Source organism: Artemia franciscana, chromosome 4 (assembly GCF_032884065.1).
Source record: "Artemia franciscana chromosome 4, ASM3288406v1, whole genome shotgun sequence".
Taxonomy (NCBI): Eukaryota; Metazoa; Arthropoda; class Branchiopoda; order Anostraca; family Artemiidae; genus Artemia; species Artemia franciscana.
The window spans coordinates 19,794,859-19,812,930 of NC_088866.1; the positions used below are offsets into that span (position 1 = coordinate 19,794,859).

Genomic DNA, 18,072 nt, shown 5'->3' on the forward strand with positions numbered 1-18,072 from the left:
ATTTTAGAAGCACCATGTTGACAGAGAAATTTTTATCCAACAATGATATGACATACTCATATGCCTGTAGTAGGTTAGTTATCAATGGTCCTAACATGTCTCTAAAAGGATATACGGTTTACCTTAATATATGTGGCAAGCTGCTCTTCATTTTCAGATTTCAGTTTTCTAATTGCATTTTGGGCAAGGTTCTAAGCATTTGCATACCTCTGCCAATTTCCCTGTGTTTTCTTGTTTTTTACCTTTTCTGGGCTCTGGCTATCCTGATGATTATTCTTTATGTATCCTTTGTGAGGAATGGAATTGGAAAAATATATGGGAGGGTGGATGGGAAGAATTTTTATTTAAATTCTCAATTTTTGATTTCAATGAAGATGCAAAAAAATTTTAGGCTGGAAAAAAAGAAAATTGGATGTGAGGAGGAATAAAAGAAGAAAAAGAGGAATAGTTAAATATATTTTAAATGAGAAATAACAGAAGTGATCTAAGCAGTGCAGGCTACCAGTGAGTGTACTATCATCACTATCTAGTTTGCTGCTAAACAAGAAGCCCCAATGGATTCTTTTCTTGTCAGTTATTCAGAGATAATAGAAATATATGTCAAACATAAAATAATATTTAATGATATAAATAATATAAAAATAATATAATATAATAATATAAAATAATAATATAATAAAATAATAATATAAATATATAAAGTAACATAAAATGAATAATAATAACAAACATTTTTATCAAAAGAAGTTTCCCTTGACCCTCTCCTCCTTTTGTTAAAGAAACATTAACACTATTGCCCACAAGTATTACAAATATAAGGTGAAAGTTTTGATGAAAAATATTCATAAAAAAGGTGTACACAGGTCTGACTGTTTGAGGAGGTGGTAGTCAGTTTTTAAAGGGGAAGATTCTGTCCTGGGGGATAAAAACATGAAAGTGGTTTGTTAAAATAATATTTTAAGTTTACCTGGTAGGGGGCAGCAAGGGAGCTTTGAAACATCCTAGGCAGTATTCCCCCCCCCCTACCTGTCCATAGGCAATACACATATATATAAATTTAACTTTCATACCCAATTGTTTCTGAACATACCAAATATATCAGTTAAAAATCAATAGAAAATGTCAGGTTTTGTTAACAAAAGATTTTGAATTTACAGTACAATGTCATCTGAAACAGACATACTAGACACTTCTACAGGTAAACCACTGGTTGCTGCAGATCAAAAGGGGCAAAATGCAGTAGAGGATTTTGTGGATCCATGGAATATTTGTACATCATCTATGAAAGGAGTTGACTATGACAAGCTCATAAGTAAGTTAATATTAATTTTAAATGTTTTCTTCAAGTGTAACAATTGCCCAACAAGGAATGCCCTATCATGGAATGGGAAGGACTATCAACCTTTACCTTAAAGTACCAGGGGCATCAAGATAGAACATTTTTTTTTTTGCTTTGTAACAAATTATAGGACTATTTTATCTGAAAGCTCCGATGTTCATATTTTTATTTTGGCTGTTTCAGACTTGTGTAGTTTTCAGGGTAGTATCCCATTTCCATCAGTATTGCCACATTACATTCTGAGAATAAATAAGCAAAAATAACTGGTTAAATTTACAACACTGTTCATCTGTGATAATTCAAACATCAACAATCTGTTGATTCTGTGAAACAGGTAAACCTTCAAAGGAAAGCCACACCTTCTTAAGCTGTTTGGTGCCACATGTTTTTAGCTTGTTTTTGTTGTTGTTTTTTTTTGCAACGTTTTTTATTTATTTATTTGGCTCCACTACTACCAAAAACTAGATACCTGAATTTGGAGATCTTCTTTATTAATCCCAATTTTTTATTTTTTTTTTCGAATGTTTCAAGACACTCATAGCTGTATAAGTTTTTTTCATAGAAAAGGATGGGGGTTTCACTGTCCTTGGTGTTTTAACATTAGTTAAAATAAGAATCGTTTTCTATTGAATGGACTAAGAGATTCTTTCAGACAGTTTGTGGTAACAGACTGTAAATAAAAATAACACTTGCATATGCATCGCATATGCAGGGGAATTTCTATAGAGGTGGAGAGTCATTTACTTAATGGGGATCTGCCAAGTGGTGTCAATTCATGGAAATTTATCAGTGGGTGGGGTAGTTTTTTTTTGTTATTATACACAAAAGTTATTCTTTTAAAATCTATGGAAGGAGACACAAAATCTAGGGGGTACAGGCTCCACCATGCCCTCTGGTGCCACTGGATCTACAAGGACTGGTATAAAATTATGTTTCCGAATCTCTAATCTTAAGACTAGAAAACGACATCAGCTAATCTTTAAATTGTTTATCTTTCAGGGGGATTTTTCCCATACCCTGTGTGGTTTAACACCAGAGGCGTTTCTGGTTAAAAAAAATTTAATTCATATGTGGCCAATTACAGTTGCTGAGTGTAGGAAAGTAAACGTAAAAATGGACATAACCAGGATGCACAGTTCATTTCAATATAAAAAGCAAGTAACTTGATAAAAAAAATTGCCGTTAAAACTGTTCTTTTTTTATTTTTGGTTTTTCTAGTTATAATACTAATGGTTAGGAACTTGTATGTTTTCACTGTTCTTATTTTCCGATTGTTAAGCGTTGTACATTTTGTTACGATTTTGTGGGTTGGACACTTTTTCTTTGGGGGGGGGGGTCAAACCCAAAAATATTGTTTATTGAATTTTTTTTTTAATTTATGCCCCTGGGTATGGCCTTGCTCTCTTACAATCCATCTAAAAGTTCCGTCAAAAGACACAATTAGACTGATCTGTCAAACTTAACCCCACCAAGGCCAAACAAGTCTTATAAGGAATACAACATCTGACTTCACATTGATTGTTGGCTTCTTCACTCTTTCTCCGCCAATACTTTTTGCATCAGCGTAACCTCATTCTCCTACTAGATTAAAATTCACTAATTAGATTTATAAATAAACAAAGCACGCGTGTTCGTGCAACAGTTGCATTTAAATGTTATGAACTTTCATCAATTTGCGTAATGTTTCAATCAATTAATAATGTTAATTTATTCAGTTAATCCAGTCAATAAATTAACTTTGTTTTATTGAAAATGACTAGAGTTGTGGGCATGGATGTTTCCATTTCCTCTAGATTTCTTGGGACTGTCAGTCTTTATTGGAGGTCCCCTAACTAAAAGATGATCATGTTGTAAAATACAGCAAAGACATGGCTTGTCAAGCTTAGTATTTGAATTTTACCGTTCTTTATTAGAGTTTGTATTATTCTCATGAAGGAAACTTCTATTATTCTTTTTTTTTAAACTTCTTAGAAAACTTAATATTTATCTCATGCAGATATATTTATTTCGAAAATCCTTTTTTACAGAGAAATTTGGTTGTTCTGCTATAGATGACTCACTAATTGAACGATTCAAACGAGTTGCTAAGATTGAGGAAGTTCATCCCCTCCTAAGACTGGGTGTATTTTTTAGCCATCGAGATCTTCACGTCATCTTAGATTGTGTTGAGAGGGGGCAGAAATTCTACTTGTACACTGGTCGTTGCCCCTCCTCTGATGCAATGCACTTAGGGCATTTGATTCCATTTTTGTTTACAAAGTAAGTCGTAGTTTTAGGATGATTGTCATAGTTTATGACAATTATAATTTATATATTTGTCATAGAAAATATTATATTTTGTAATATAAAAAATATTGTTTGATAGCTTATAATTATGTATTTATATAAATAGTACATACTTATGCTCTAATTTTGTATTTAGTTCTATAGTTTTAAGTTGATTTCATATTCATAATAATTAAAGCTAATACTAAAGAGCTGATTATACGACTATCTAACTAAACAAATATCTTTTAAACATAACTTTGTATTTGATTTTTTAAATCTTGTATTATTAATTATTTTAATCATTTGTTCATTTACTTGGTGCTCCAATATCTATAGATATTATTTTTCTAAAAAAGAAAAAATCCAACTAAATAAACAAAGCAAACGATTATGCTCTGAAATCTGAACCTGTTTTTTAGTTTGATATCTATGCTTATTTATCATGAATATATATATACACTTGGCAATCATGTAAGTGGTGTTTACTATTTATTTAAGGGTAGTTATTCGATGATACCGTGGAATCATGTAAGGGTTATTTTTGATGATGAGGAGGAATCATGTAACGGATTTTTTTTTTAAGTGCGGATTTTATATTTTCTCTAGTATTTTTTCAAAATAGCAGACAATCATTAATGGCTATTGACAAAGGTTACGAATAGTTGCTCTCCAGAAGGAGACATACAAGGATAAAAAGAGAGGCGTTTTTAGATTGCTAATTTTATTTTTATTTTATTTATGAACTTGTTTGCGTTTTTGGCAATTCATACCCACCCTCCCCTCTATATAGCCTTAGGCTATATACAAAACAAACAAAAAATAAAAGTTGCTTCATTATATTCCTTATTTTATGCTCTTTTCCATTATAATAGTCGTTGCCCTGGTAATGCACCCCCCCCCTCATTACATTGATGGAAACATATATAGCCCTAATAATATGGTTGTTTATTGTTCTTTCAATCGATTGGTCTGTTGTGAAATCAGTTACTCTCTATCGACTTCAGTATATTCAGTTTAGCCTGAGTGTTTGCTGAAAATTGGATAAAGTAAACTATTTTAAATGAGTTAAAAATGTGAGTAATAATAGAAGGAAACGTGATGATCCGATCAATATAAATATATCCTAGTTTTTATATTGCAAAGAGATACATAAGGTGATTATGGGGGAGGGTGAATTGTAAAAATGTAAACAAAACCGTGAAATTGAGCATAAAATCAACAATCTAAGATCTTTTTTGTTCTAGCATGTCTCCTTCTGGAAAACCGCTATTGTTAACTTTAAGTGGGCTATTTTTTGACGTAAGAATAAAAACATTTATTGATGTTTTTATATGTTTTGAATGCTGGGCATTCTTGTAAGTTTTTTTTTCATGATGCATATACAGTTTCTTTATGATAATGGGCCCTCATGCTATTATACTTTTTTGCAGTTGTTTCTTTTTAGATTTGTTATTTCATTTGAATTTTATCGTACTCTTTTTTTTTTACTATAAATAGTGTCTTGATAATTTACTTCTTTTTCCCTTATGAATTTAAGCATTATCTGGTTTGTTAGTACCTTATTTCTTTCCCGGAGGGAATGTTGAGGAAGAAAATTTTAAACCGAAATGATTTCTATTTTTCGCTTTAAGCTTTGCCAGCAACCCCCTCCCCCACCCATGATGTGTAAATATATGGCCCAATTTATATATTTCCCAAGCCTTAAATTGAATCAACGTTGACGTAATTAAGATACGGAAAAACAGATGTGAAATACATCACTAGGGCTATATATTTGCACGTTGGGGAAGGGGGGAAGGTAAAATATAATTAAAGCGCCTTCAAAACGTGTTAACTAGAATTCTTCTACACATTATGAAGTAAGAATTGTTTTCTTAACATATTTCCTTCTCAACACCGCCAATTCTAGGCTTATACCAAAAAGACTCTTGAATTTATTCAACATATCCTCTTGACAATCATCTTTGAATCTAAAATACAATTTATGAGCAATTACGTCAGCTATTCCGAAAGTAACTTATGCTTTGGAATAAAAAAAGCAAGATGTTTTGTTTTTTAACTTACGCTTTCGGGATCTACACCCTTAGCCTAAAATTCATCGCAGTTTATTGCCTGTTGCCAAAACTGGATTTGATTTTTTTTTCATTTTCATTTTTCAGTTCTTGTCAGTTTGGATGTGGCCAAATCAAAAAGTTTTTAAGACTTTTTGGGAACACACTATATTGACTTTTTCAAAAGATTTGTTAACAGAGTAAACGTAGGAAAACAAAGAAAAATAAAAAAAAAGGCAGAAAAATAAAAAAATCGGTTGAGTATCTTCCAAATGTATTCGCTACAATTTTTCTGCATATTATGAAGTAAGAATTGTTTTCTTATTATATTTCTTTCTCAATAGCCCCAGTTCTATGCTATTACCGTATTTTGTTTTCTTTTTCATTTTTGTCTAATGTAAATACTAAATTAAGGTACTTCTCTGAGGTAAAAATTAGTCAGTGAAAAAAAAGAGAAAATCGTAAAAATTTCTGTTGAGAACGCCGTTCAGCCGTCATCAGTGAAGGAATAAGATTTTTTCTTTTTGTTATACAAAGTTACTAAAGTTTAAAGTCTACCAGACAATTTTGACAAATCTGACAAAACAAAAACTAACACAAGAAGTTCCTTTCTTGAATAACAGTGAAAAGGCAGCTGAATATTAAACCCATATTAAGTGGCATATTAAATTATCAAATGGAAAAATTTGTGGTCTAGGTTTTTTGAGCGGAGGTCGTGGCCCAGCTATTTGTATTTTTATCCCCTTTTCCCTTGATGTGTGTTCTTCGTTGTTTCTTCGTTCTCTTGTGTTTTGTCACCCTTAGCTAATCTGGTCTCAGGAAGTAAAATTGATTTTCTTTTGCCTTAGCTTGTTCTCACAGTATTTGGAAGTCTTCTTTTTTCACTCAACAGAAAGAATCAGGAAAGGGGTTTTTATGGCACTTGGTATTAACCAAGTGACATATAGCAATCGCCAATTCTGTCGGTCTGTCGGTCTGTTGGTCCCGGTTTTGCTACTTTAGGCACTTCCAGGTAAGCTAGGACAATGAAATTTGGCAAGCGTATCAGGGACCGGACCAGATTAAATTAGAAATAGTCGTTTTCCCGATTTGACCTTCTGGGGGGAGTTGGGGGCCGGTTAATTCGCAAAAAATAGAATTTTAACTTATGAGTGGGTAATTGGATCTTAATGAAATTTGATGTTTGGAATGATATTGTGTCTCAGAACTCTTTTTTTAAATCCCGACCGGATCTGATGACATTGGGGGGAGTTGGAGGGAGGAAACCTAACGTCCCGGTTTTGCTACTTTAGGCACTTCCAGGTTAGCTAGGACGATGAAATTTGGCAAGTTTATCAGGGACCGGACCAGATTAAATTAGAAATAGTCGTTTTCCCGATTTGGCCATCTGGGGGGGGGAGTAGGGGGCCGGTTAATTGACAAAAATAGAAAAAATGAAGTATTTTTAACTTATGAGCGGGTAATTGGATCTTAATGAAATTTGATGTTTGGAATGATATTGTGTCTCAGAGCTCTTATTTTAAATCCCGACCGGATCTGATGACATTGAGGGGAGTTGGAGGGGGGAACCTAAAATCTTGGAAAACACTTAGAGTGGAGGGATCGGGATGAAACTAATGGTATGAAATTTTACTCCTTTGCTTCATTTGTCTAAAGCTGCTAGATTCTATTAATTCTAGATAATCTATAGCAGCGTACAAAAAAGGCGCCAATGCATATTTTATTGGAAAGCTGGCCAAGTTGGCTCCCCACAAAATCGTTTAGTATCCAAAATAGAACTTATTGTTTTGTTATATAAAGGACGTCATTGTAAATTCCAACACTGAGATTTCATCAAGGACTTTGACGGAGGCAGAGATTACAGCGTTCTCTTGGCGCTGCTGAAAGTAATTAGTACAAATAAGAACCTATAGTCACCCTCCAGCTGCTGAACGCACTGTGTGATGTCTAGCCGTGACGAGGTTTTTTTTTTAAAGCCGTTGTCAAGTTTGGATGGGCTAAAACCAGTCGTGGTTTCCAAAATCATGTCTAGGGTGTTAATTCTCCTGGATGTATGAGGTGTCAACCGTGGTATAAGAAAAGATCCCCTGAGGACTAAACGAGGTGAGAAAATAAGTTATCTTGCTAGTACACCTTCTGAAGATTAAGCATTGCTGAAGGATGGGGAGTAGTGATAGAGTCTCCCCTCACTTTTGACAGACGAGTGTTGCCTGTCCAATCCGATCTGGAGCTGGCGTTCTTGATATGGCGGAAACTAATGATGGGCACCTTGACACTACCAAGGAAGGCTTATTCTATGAAGGCAAAAAAGAGATGGGAAACCCCTATCCAGAGATACCAAGCCTGAGAGGGCATTAATAGTCGTGTGGTAATTGATTCTTTCTTCTTTTTTTTTTACGTGGAGGGAATGGGCATCAGTTTTGACTCAGCTTTTTTAGGTTTGTCCACATTAGTAATAATTATGTTAATAGTAACAATAAGGACTTTGATTTCTTTCTAAAACATGAAAATATCTGGAGTTAATCAACTTGCCTTCAGAATATCACCAGATTTGTTTTTCTCAGCAGAGAAAGATGCTTCAGACAGTGAAATTTTTATCTTCCTGACCTGACAGGAATTATATAACAGTCTGAAAATGGCCTTTATACAATCTTTTTTTGTATCCATTTTCATTTTCTTTGAAATTGCAATCTGTCGAAGTTGCAATCTCCTTGACTTTAGGCGCTAAAATCTTTTTCTGAATGATCCTCATACAAGCTTATTTTTTATTCACTTTTTTGAAGTTGCCATCTCCAGGTATGGAAAAAGTTCCAAATCTGCCAGTAGTAGAATTCATCAGAATTCCAAAAGCTACCAAATCTACCAACAAATTTTAAAATCCGCCAACAAATTTCACTAGGTCATGAAAGCTACCAGGTAGAATTGCTACTCTGCTACCCCACTTTTCCGCGGCGGGCCAGCTCCAGGCACTAAGACAGTCCGCGAATGGCCTTCCTACGTTTTTTCAGATTCGGTTTTTAAATGGCTGCAGGAGGTTTGATATATTTTTTTTGTATTGCCTTAGGAGGAACTAAAATATTTTAGAAATGGTCTTGATAGAATTGTTTTCTTATATTCTTTATTTTTTAGATGGTTGCAGGAAGTTTTTGATGTTCCAGTTATTATCCAAATTACAGATGACGAGGAATATTTCTGGAAGGACTTAAGCTTAGAAAAAGTAAAAGAAAATGCACTCGTAAATATAAAAGATATTATAGCTATTGAATTTCACCCAGGGAAGACGTTCATTTTCAGAAATTTGGAGTATATGGGGTAATTATTCTTTTTTATCGTTTTCACTATTTTATCAGATTTACGTCAACAAGAAAACAGATAAATAGAGAGTACAAGACATAAGTCAGGATATAATAACATTACCGTGTCTATGTAATAACATTACCGTATCTATGGTGGGTGTTAGTTATAAAAACTTATAGTTTTAGCATAGTAGCATGACCCATTAAAAATATCGGAAAAATAGATTAAAAATTAAATTATTAATTAAGACAAATTAAAATTAAACAACCAATTAAAAAAAAAGAGAATTCCTCAACATTTTATCTATGAATAAACACTGAAGGATAGTATTAACTTCTTAAAATACATCAAAGAACATACGTGTAGACAAAGGCTGGCGATTTTATAGCGTTAAATATATAAGACGCAATTGCGTTTTAAATATAGAACTTCATAATTTTGACTGTTTGGCTTATAAAATGTTTAACGTTATACCATGTTTTCTGTAACTTGTAACCGGATATTCTCCAATTCTTGTGAAAATGGGTCAATATAAAAACACTTGTCATATCTTAACATTGGACAATCTCTGTTACTAGGTTGGAAAAAAAAAACAAGGCTGAAACACCTAAAGAAAACCAATTACAAAAAATAAAAATTTAACAAACAACCACAAATTGTTAACTGAGAAAGAGTAAGACTGAAACGACTGGAGAAAACAACTATTATAACAAATAATTATAGAACAACAGTAATTATTAACTGAAAAAGAATCGTTAAAAAAAAACTGTAAAAATCAAACAATTCGTGGTAACGAACTGTAGTAAGGGGCGACCCGGCTCAATAGTAACCGAAACTCTAAAAAAACAGAATTTTTATAAAAATAGTTAAATCAAAAGATTTGCATTGTAATGCTGATTTTAAATATATAAGTTTCATTAAGTTTAGACTTACCCATCAAAAGTTACGAGCCGGAGAAAATTTGCCTTATTTTTAGGGAGAAACACCCCTTGAAAGTCATAGAATGTTAACAAAAATCACACCATCACATTCAGCATATCAGAGAACCCTATAGCAGAAGTTTCAAGCTCCTATCTACAAAAATGTGGAATTTTGCATTTTTTTGCCACAAGACGGATCACGGATGCGTGTTAATTGTTTTTTTTTTGTTTTTTTTCCAGGGGTGATCGTATCGATCCAGTGGTCCTAGAATGTCGTGTGAGGGCTCACTCGAACGGAAATGAAAAGTTCTAGTATTTGTAAGTAACCAAAAAATTGGAAGGCATCTTGGCCCCCTCCCACGCTCATTTTTTCCCAAAGTCACAGGATCAAAATTCTAAGATAAACATTTTATTCAGCATAGTTGAAAAACCTAATAAATATTTTTTTGGGGACGCCTTACTCCCCCAAAGTCCCCGTGGGAGGGGCAGCAAGTTGCAAACTTTGACCAGTGTTTGCGCATAGTAATGGTTATTGGGAAATGTACGAACGCTTTCAGGATTTTTTTTTGTTTAGGGGAGGGTTTTTGCGGAGGGAACTTTCCATGGAGGAATTTGTCATGGGGGAAGGAAATTTCCTTGAAAGGGGCGCAGGATTTTTTAGCATTTTTTTTAAAGAACAATGAAAAAAACAAATATGAAAAAAAAATTTCAACTGAAAGTAAGGAGGAGCATTAAAACTTAAAGCGAACCGAAATTATTACGCATATGAGGGATTTACCTCCTCCTAGTACCTTGCTCTTTACGCTAAAGTAATTTTATTAATTTCAACTATTTATTCTACGGCCTTAGTGATTCAGGGGTCATTCTTAAAGAATTGATAGAATTGATATTCTTTTATGTCTTTTTCACTATTTTATCAGTTTCTATGTCAACAAGAAAACAGATAAATTGAGAGTAAAAGATATAAGTCAGGATATAATAACATTACCGTGTCTATGGTGGATGTTAGTTATAACAACTTATAGTTTTAGCATAGTAGCATGAGCCATTAAAAATATCGGAAAAATACATTAAAAATTTAATTATTAATTAATACAAAATAAAATAAAACAACCAATAAAAAAAATGAGAGAATTCCTCAGTATTTAATCTATGAATAAACACTGAAGGATAGTATTAACTTCTTAAAATACATCAAAGAATATACGTTTAGACAAAGGCTGACGATTTTATTGCGTTAAATATATAAGACGCAATTGCGTTTAATATATAGAACCTCATAATTTTGAACGTTTGGCATATAAAATTTTTAAAGTTATACCATGTTTTCTGTAACTTGCAACCAGATATTCTCCAATTCGTGTGAAAATGGGTCAATATAAAAACACTTGTCATATCTTAACATTGGACAATCTCTGTTGCTAGGTTGGAAAAAAAAACAAGGCTGAAACACCTGAAGAAAACCAATTACAAAAAATAAAAATTTAACAAACAACCACAAATTATTAACTGAGAAAGATTAAGACTGAAACGACCGGAGAAAACAACTATTATAACAAATAATTATAGAACAACAGTAATTATTAACTGAAAAAGAATCGTTAAAAAAAAACTGTAAAAATCAAACAGTTCGTGGTAACGAACTGTAGTAAGGAGCAACCTGGCTCAATAGTAACCGAAACTCTAAAAAACGGATTTTTCTTATAAAAATAGTTATATCAAAAGAATTGCATTGTAATGCTGATTTTAAATATATAAGTTTAGACTTACCCATCAAAAGTCACGAGCCGGAGAAAATTTGCCTTATTTTAGAAAATAGGGAGAAACACCTTTTAAAAGTCATAGAATCTTAACGAAAATCACACCATCAGATTCAGCATATCAGAGAACCTTTTAGCAGAAGTTTCAAGCTCCTATCTACAAAAATGTGGAATTTTGCATTTTTTGCCACAAGACGGATCACGGACGCGTGTTTATTTATTTTTTTATTATTTTTTTTTCAGGGATAATCTTATTGATCCAGTGGTCCTAGAATGTCGTGTGAGGGCTCACTTGAACGGAAATGAAAAGTTCTAGTGTTTTTAAGTGACCAAAAAACTGGAGGGCATCTAGGCCCCCTCCCACGCTCATTTTTTCCCCAAAGTCATAGGATCAAAATTCTGAGATAGCCATTTTATTCAGCATAGTCGAAAAACCTAATAAATATGTTTTTTGGGACGCCTTACTCCCCCACAGTCCCCGTGGGACGGGCAGCAAGTTACAAACCCTGACCAGTGTTTGCACATAGTAATGGTTATTGGGAAGTGTACGAACGCTTTGAGGGTTTTTTTTTCAGTTGGGAGGAGGGGCTGAGGGGAGGGAGCTATACGGGGGAAACTTTCCATGGAGGAATTCGTCATGGGGGAAGGAAATTTTCATGAAAGGGGGAGCAAGATTTTTTAGCATTTTTAAAAAAATACAATGAAAAAATAAATATGAAAAAGTTTTTTTTTCAACTGAAAGTAAGGAGCAGCATTAAAACTTAAGCGAACCAAAATTATTACGCATATGGGGGATTCACCTCCTCCTAATACCTCGCTCTTTCCGCTAAAGTAATTACATTAATTTCAACTATTTATTCTACGGCCTTAGTGATTCAGGTGCATTCTTTAGGAATTGGGATAAAATTTAAACTTTAGTGTAAAGAGTCAGCAATTGACAAGGGGGTGAATTCCCTCATATACGTAATAAAAACATACAAATATAGAAGTTCGTCACAAAAGTTAATTCGTGAGTTCCGTAAATTTTTACTCATAAAAACGTTCGTAAAAAAATTAAAAGTTCTAGTTGCCTTTTTAAATAACCAAGAAATTGGAGGGTAACTAGGCCTACTCCCCCGCTTCTTTTTTCTCCAAATCGTCCGATCAAAACTACGAGAAAGCCATTTAGCCATAAAAATAAATTTTTATGCAAATTTCGTTTTAATTATTCATGTGCGGAAAGCCAAAATTAAAACATGCATTATTTCAAAAACGTTCAGAAATTAAATAAAAAAATACAAGTTTTTTTTTACTGAAAGTAAGGAGCGAGATTAAAACTTAAGACGAACAGAAATTACTCCGTATATTAAAGGGGCTCTTCCCTCCTCAACGCCCCGCTCTTTGCGCTAATTTTTTTTTTTACTGTTCTAAAAAGAAGAGTTGAGAGAAGGATTCAAACTTATTTGTTTCCGATTTTTGTACAAAACAGTATTTGTTTCCGATTTTTCTTCATTACAGTTTCAGCATCAATTCAACTTTTAATCACAGTGAGTTTTATGTACCCAATTTATTTCTGTGCTTAGTTTAATGTAAACCATAGCCAAAAGTCCGGTCTCACATAGATATGAGTCAGTAAAGAGGAGGAGGACTTTCATAGATTCATCAAACAGGCAAGGATAGTTATCAGCAACTGAAAGATGGAATTTCGACCACTGTTTACGATTACAACTATTTTCAGCGAAGTCTTTCAGCGATCTTCCGGTAAATCATAAAAAGTACTAAATATATCCAGTCTCTTATAATTATATGCAATGCTTACTGTCAGATATGTGTAAAAAAACGTATATTCCCTCTGACTACCGGAAATCTGTTGACTAAATTGTTGGGGAATATGCTTGCCTCAGGCTTCAGCTGTCCGTTGCATTGCGCAAACGCCAGATTAGTTACAGACTTGTTCCAATTAAATAGGTAAGGTGCTACTACTTAGAATTTAAGAGTTGCAAGATATACAAAATGTTTAAAGAAAATCTAAGATATTAAATAACAATTGTTCTTCAATGCACAAATCACACGCACACGGAAATTTATATGGGGTTGAGGAGTGCAATAGTAAATACGAGATTGATTTGATAATTTGAATAAGAAATGCGATCGAATTTGGGAAATGATAGATTTTGAAGGTGGTCCTGGAACCAAAGTACCCCCCCCCCCCTTTTCGTACCTCCCTGATGCCAAAACTACCTTTGAGCGTAATGCTTTATTTATATACTTTTTCCGAGGCTCGATGTTTAAAGTAAAAATTTTTTTTCACAGGGCAGATTGCCTAAAGCGAGACTGGGGAAAAATATTGGTTGAATCTTTTAATATTAAGCTATTATAAATTGGGCTTAAGGAAATATCTCCTGTGTCTATTTATAGCAAAATTTCTGCTCATATATTTTTTGTTATCTCAATGATCTCTCTAAAAGATTGCGGTAAGCCATTTAGAGCGGATATTAAAGTTGCCTCTTCAAAAAGAAGTAAATGATCTGGGTTTTCGGAAATATGGAGGGCCAAAGCAGAATCAAAGTTGTCATTTTCAAACTTCAGGGGCTTATCTTGAATGAAAACAGTCGCATTGGTCATGAAGTCATTCATTTGTTGATTCTATCTACCAGTAACTGAAATCGATTATTCAAGAATAAGAAGGAGGGGGGATATAGTCAAAGCGCATACTAATGTGAGTTAACATTTCAGGCAAAGCGTTGGTTTCCAAGAGACTCTTGCTAGAATCCAGAAACTGGTTACAGTTAGCAAGATCAGAGGCCAGTTTGGTTTTTCAGATAGTGACTGCATGGGAAAGGTAATGTAGATATAGGTATATAGATATATGTGTATATTTCTGACTCTGGTACTTCACCATTACTTACATTATATTATTTGTAAATTATATGTCTAATAATTTATAAATTCTTTGTCTATTCTTTCCTTTTATGACAATAATGTCATCTTTTTCGTCAATATTTCATGAAATTTTCATTTCAAGTCTCAAATTTTTTTTCCCTAAATCAAATCTCAAATCCGTTTACTATATTTGTATTTCCGACTCTAGTGCTTCACTATTATTTATAATATATCTTTTCTTATTATCTACCTGTGCATTTTTTCTCGAGAACGACTCCACATTTTGTTTTTTTAAATTGGCACACTGAGATTTTCTGGCTCGAAAAAGCGATCTAGATGGGTAATGAGTATAGGAAAATTTGTTTAAAAAAGATATAGATCCTTCTGAGCCATTGCTGGCACATAGGGTGTCGTGTCGACGTTTCAGTTGCTGAATGTTTTTTACAGGGACAAGTAGTAAGCTTGTTGCCCAACCCTGCTGCAGCTGGGATCGAACCTGGGTACTCCGTATTGCCGGGCTACAACAGGTTGAAAAGTCGTTTAGAGCCTTAATATATTTTTTTCATGTGAATGACGGTCACGTTCTTATGCATTTAAAGAGCAACCTGCATCATTGTTTTTTTCCTATGGGATACTTTATCGTTTTTCGTACCTATGACGCATGCTAAATTAAACTATTCTAATAGCTAAAGCAAAGGCATGAAATAAGCGATAGCGAGAATCGCATTGAGTATTTGGCATCCTACGACTTAATAATAAGACGATTATTATGCTAATAAGTAATTTGAAATTTCAGAGGGTATGTGCAATGCAGCATGCCTGTATATTACTGAATTATGTAACAACATAATTAAGGCGAAAATATAATTACTGGGAATAGCTGGAAAAGAAGTTTTATTGCTATCTATGGCGTCATGCGAAATTACTCACGATGATGACTGAATCTGAAAAGCTAGGGCTTAAGGCATGGACAAAATGTCTGTGGCAATGATGAACGAAAGTACAGCACAGCGAGAACAGTAGTGAGAAGACATGTCACAACAACATCACAGGCATGGCAACATCCACTCTTATCCTGAGTGGAAATTCCTTTCTTGTCATAATTTGGCGTAAAAGTGTGAGCTTTTTGAACGGTTATTTTTTAACGATCTCCTGTAAGGACCGCAGTGGGGACATCTCCTGAACTAATCTGTTAGTAGCCTTTACTCGTCTAGGCGAATTACTATAACTATTTCTGTATAGGGTGCTTAAAAATCTTCTTAAGCAAAGTGCCAGAAATTTATTAAGGTAACCAGTCTACTTTTAACCTTTGGAAACTAATTACGTCTCAGAAGATTTATCCACTTTATTAGAAATTAACAGAAGGTTTGAATTCAACCTTCAGCTCAGGAAAGTCGGAAAAGAGAAGATTGGTGAATACAAAACATACTGGATCTTAACATAACAGCATAATTTGAAAGGAAGCTTGGCTTGTGACTATTGTGAAGTAAAAATATGTAAAAGGAATTGGATTAAATGAACTTTTGTTCTTAATTCCTGAAAATAAGAACAAAAAGCAAGTTCTACAAGCTTTGCAAACGCAATCTAGGTGAGCAACAGAAATTACCAACACTAATAGATCGGAGTGATGTGGTCCGTAGTACTAGGCTAGATAAGGTGAATGCTCTTGTAGAATTTTCTACAAGTAAGTTCACTGTTGACGATGGCTATTTACCTGAACTCCAAGACTCGCACCCAGGAAGCGAGCTCCACAGTATTGGCTTCACGCCAGGAACTGTTCTAAGAGCAATGAAGGGCATGAAAGCGTCAAAAGCGCTCAATCCTGATGGCATCCCGTCCTTTATCTTGAAAGAACTGAGAGACGAGCTATGTGAACCTCTGGCAATTTTATTTCCAAATCTCATTCGAGCAATGCAAGTTTCCTTCTTCCTGGAAGCTATCCCATGTAACACCTATTTTCAAAGGAAAAGGGAAGCGGAGTGACCCTTTTCCTTTAAAGAAAAATATTACCCTTCAAAATTGCTGAAAACTAAGTTCCTGGCAGTATTTGCCACCCTAAAGAAGTTTCCTGGCCGGACTGATGATTACCTGCCTTGCCTTTTCCACCTATGTGCTTTTAGATATGGGAATTTAACCTTTTACCCTGTATAGAGAAACATTTTAATTAAATACTACTCCCCCCTACCTCTTTCGACATTTATCTGAAGCCTGAGGAAGAGTAAGAAGTTTGCCCATTAAATGTACATTTGTAGGAAGCTACCCTACCCCCACCTAATCAATGACTCTCCCCTTCATTATAGTTGATATGCTACTACAGATCACCAAACATAGCCTAATTTCATTACAAATAAAGCGAATCAATTTGGCTGAACCAAGTATTGCCACCGTTTGGCATTACTTCTTTTGCAACTGGGACGCCTAAAATATAGTTATTGATATTTTTAAATCAATTAGCTTCTCCAAATTTGTCCTCTTTTGGTTAAAGTCGTAGTTTGGTGCCCTAAACCCCCCAAACTGTCACCCAACCATCACTGCTATTTTAGCGTCTGCTCCTCTCCCCTGGAAAATTTCCTGCTGGGTCTCTTGATGGTAGCTTATTATTTTATATGCGGTTGTTGAAATGGGTATCCAAAGACTAACCTAAGACAAATTCTCTGAAAAATCTCTAGTGCATCTTCCTCCAATTTCCGGATCGTCGCATTTCCAAAGCCATACTTGACCACTCTTTTTCCTGTACAACACTCTTTTTACTATATTGTGTACCAGGGAAAAATAAATTATATTATTTATTTTGTCCTTTTCTTTTAACCCTCAACAAAATTGGAGGGTACTCTATATAGATTTATGTAGTCTACTTGGCCGGAACTTTACGAACTTTATACTTGTTTACGAACTTTATACTTGACCACTCTTTTTCCTATACAACACTATTTTTACTATATTGTGTTCCTGGGAAAAATAAATTATATTATTTATTTTGTCCTTTTCTTTTACCTTCAACAAAATTGGAGGATAATCTTTATAGATTTATGTAGTCTACTTGGGCGGACGACTTTTTTCACATATTGAAAAGAATTAAGTTCATTTGTGGTTGGGGAGAGAATAGGAATTCATTTAAGATGAATTTTCAACTTCATCTTTTTCATAAACGTTACTATAAACTGAAATTTGTGTAAAGTTCGAAGCATAGAAGTTCAAAAATTAATCAGGAATAATCAATTAAATAATGAATTAATAAGTAATTAACAAATAACTGGGACATGCGAAAAAAGTCAAAATTTCTGTTTAGATAACATGCAAAAAATATATCAGAATTGGATAGAACAAATTTATCAAATCAAATGACTAACATAAAAACTACTGGACTAAAAATAAAATTAAATTGAAATAAGAAAGCACTAAAGTTTTCAAAAATAATAAATCTAAAGCAGAAAGTCCAAAACATGCTGTTCTTTTTTGGGTTTTATTTTCTCGTTATCCGACATCACTTCTTCGCCCTTTATCTTAAGTCAAAGCGACTTATTCTTCTTCTTCTTAACATTAATTTGCATACCTTTTCTTGTATTGTAAGCTCT

General features: G+C 33.8%; 1 protein-coding gene across 6 annotated transcripts in view; it reads left to right on the forward strand.

Moving 5' to 3' along the window:
* Positions 1-810: 810 nt before the first annotated feature.
* Positions 811-18,072, forward strand: part of LOC136026118 (tryptophan--tRNA ligase, cytoplasmic-like) — a 36,160-nt gene continuing 18,898 nt past the window's right edge. Inside the window, exons 1-4 of one of the 6 annotated variants that reach the window (XM_065702406.1) lie at positions 811-1,312; positions 3,367-3,598; positions 8,788-8,970; positions 14,351-14,456. In XM_065702406.1, the coding sequence (XP_065558478.1) occupies positions 1,162-1,312; positions 3,367-3,598; positions 8,788-8,970; positions 14,351-14,456 (672 nt within the window). In that variant the 5' untranslated portion in view covers positions 811-1,161. The remainder of the gene's footprint in view (positions 1,313-3,366; positions 3,599-8,787; positions 8,971-14,350; positions 14,457-18,072) is intronic. The other 5 variants (XM_065702405.1, XM_065702403.1, XM_065702402.1 and 2 more) reach the window with 5 other exon arrangements.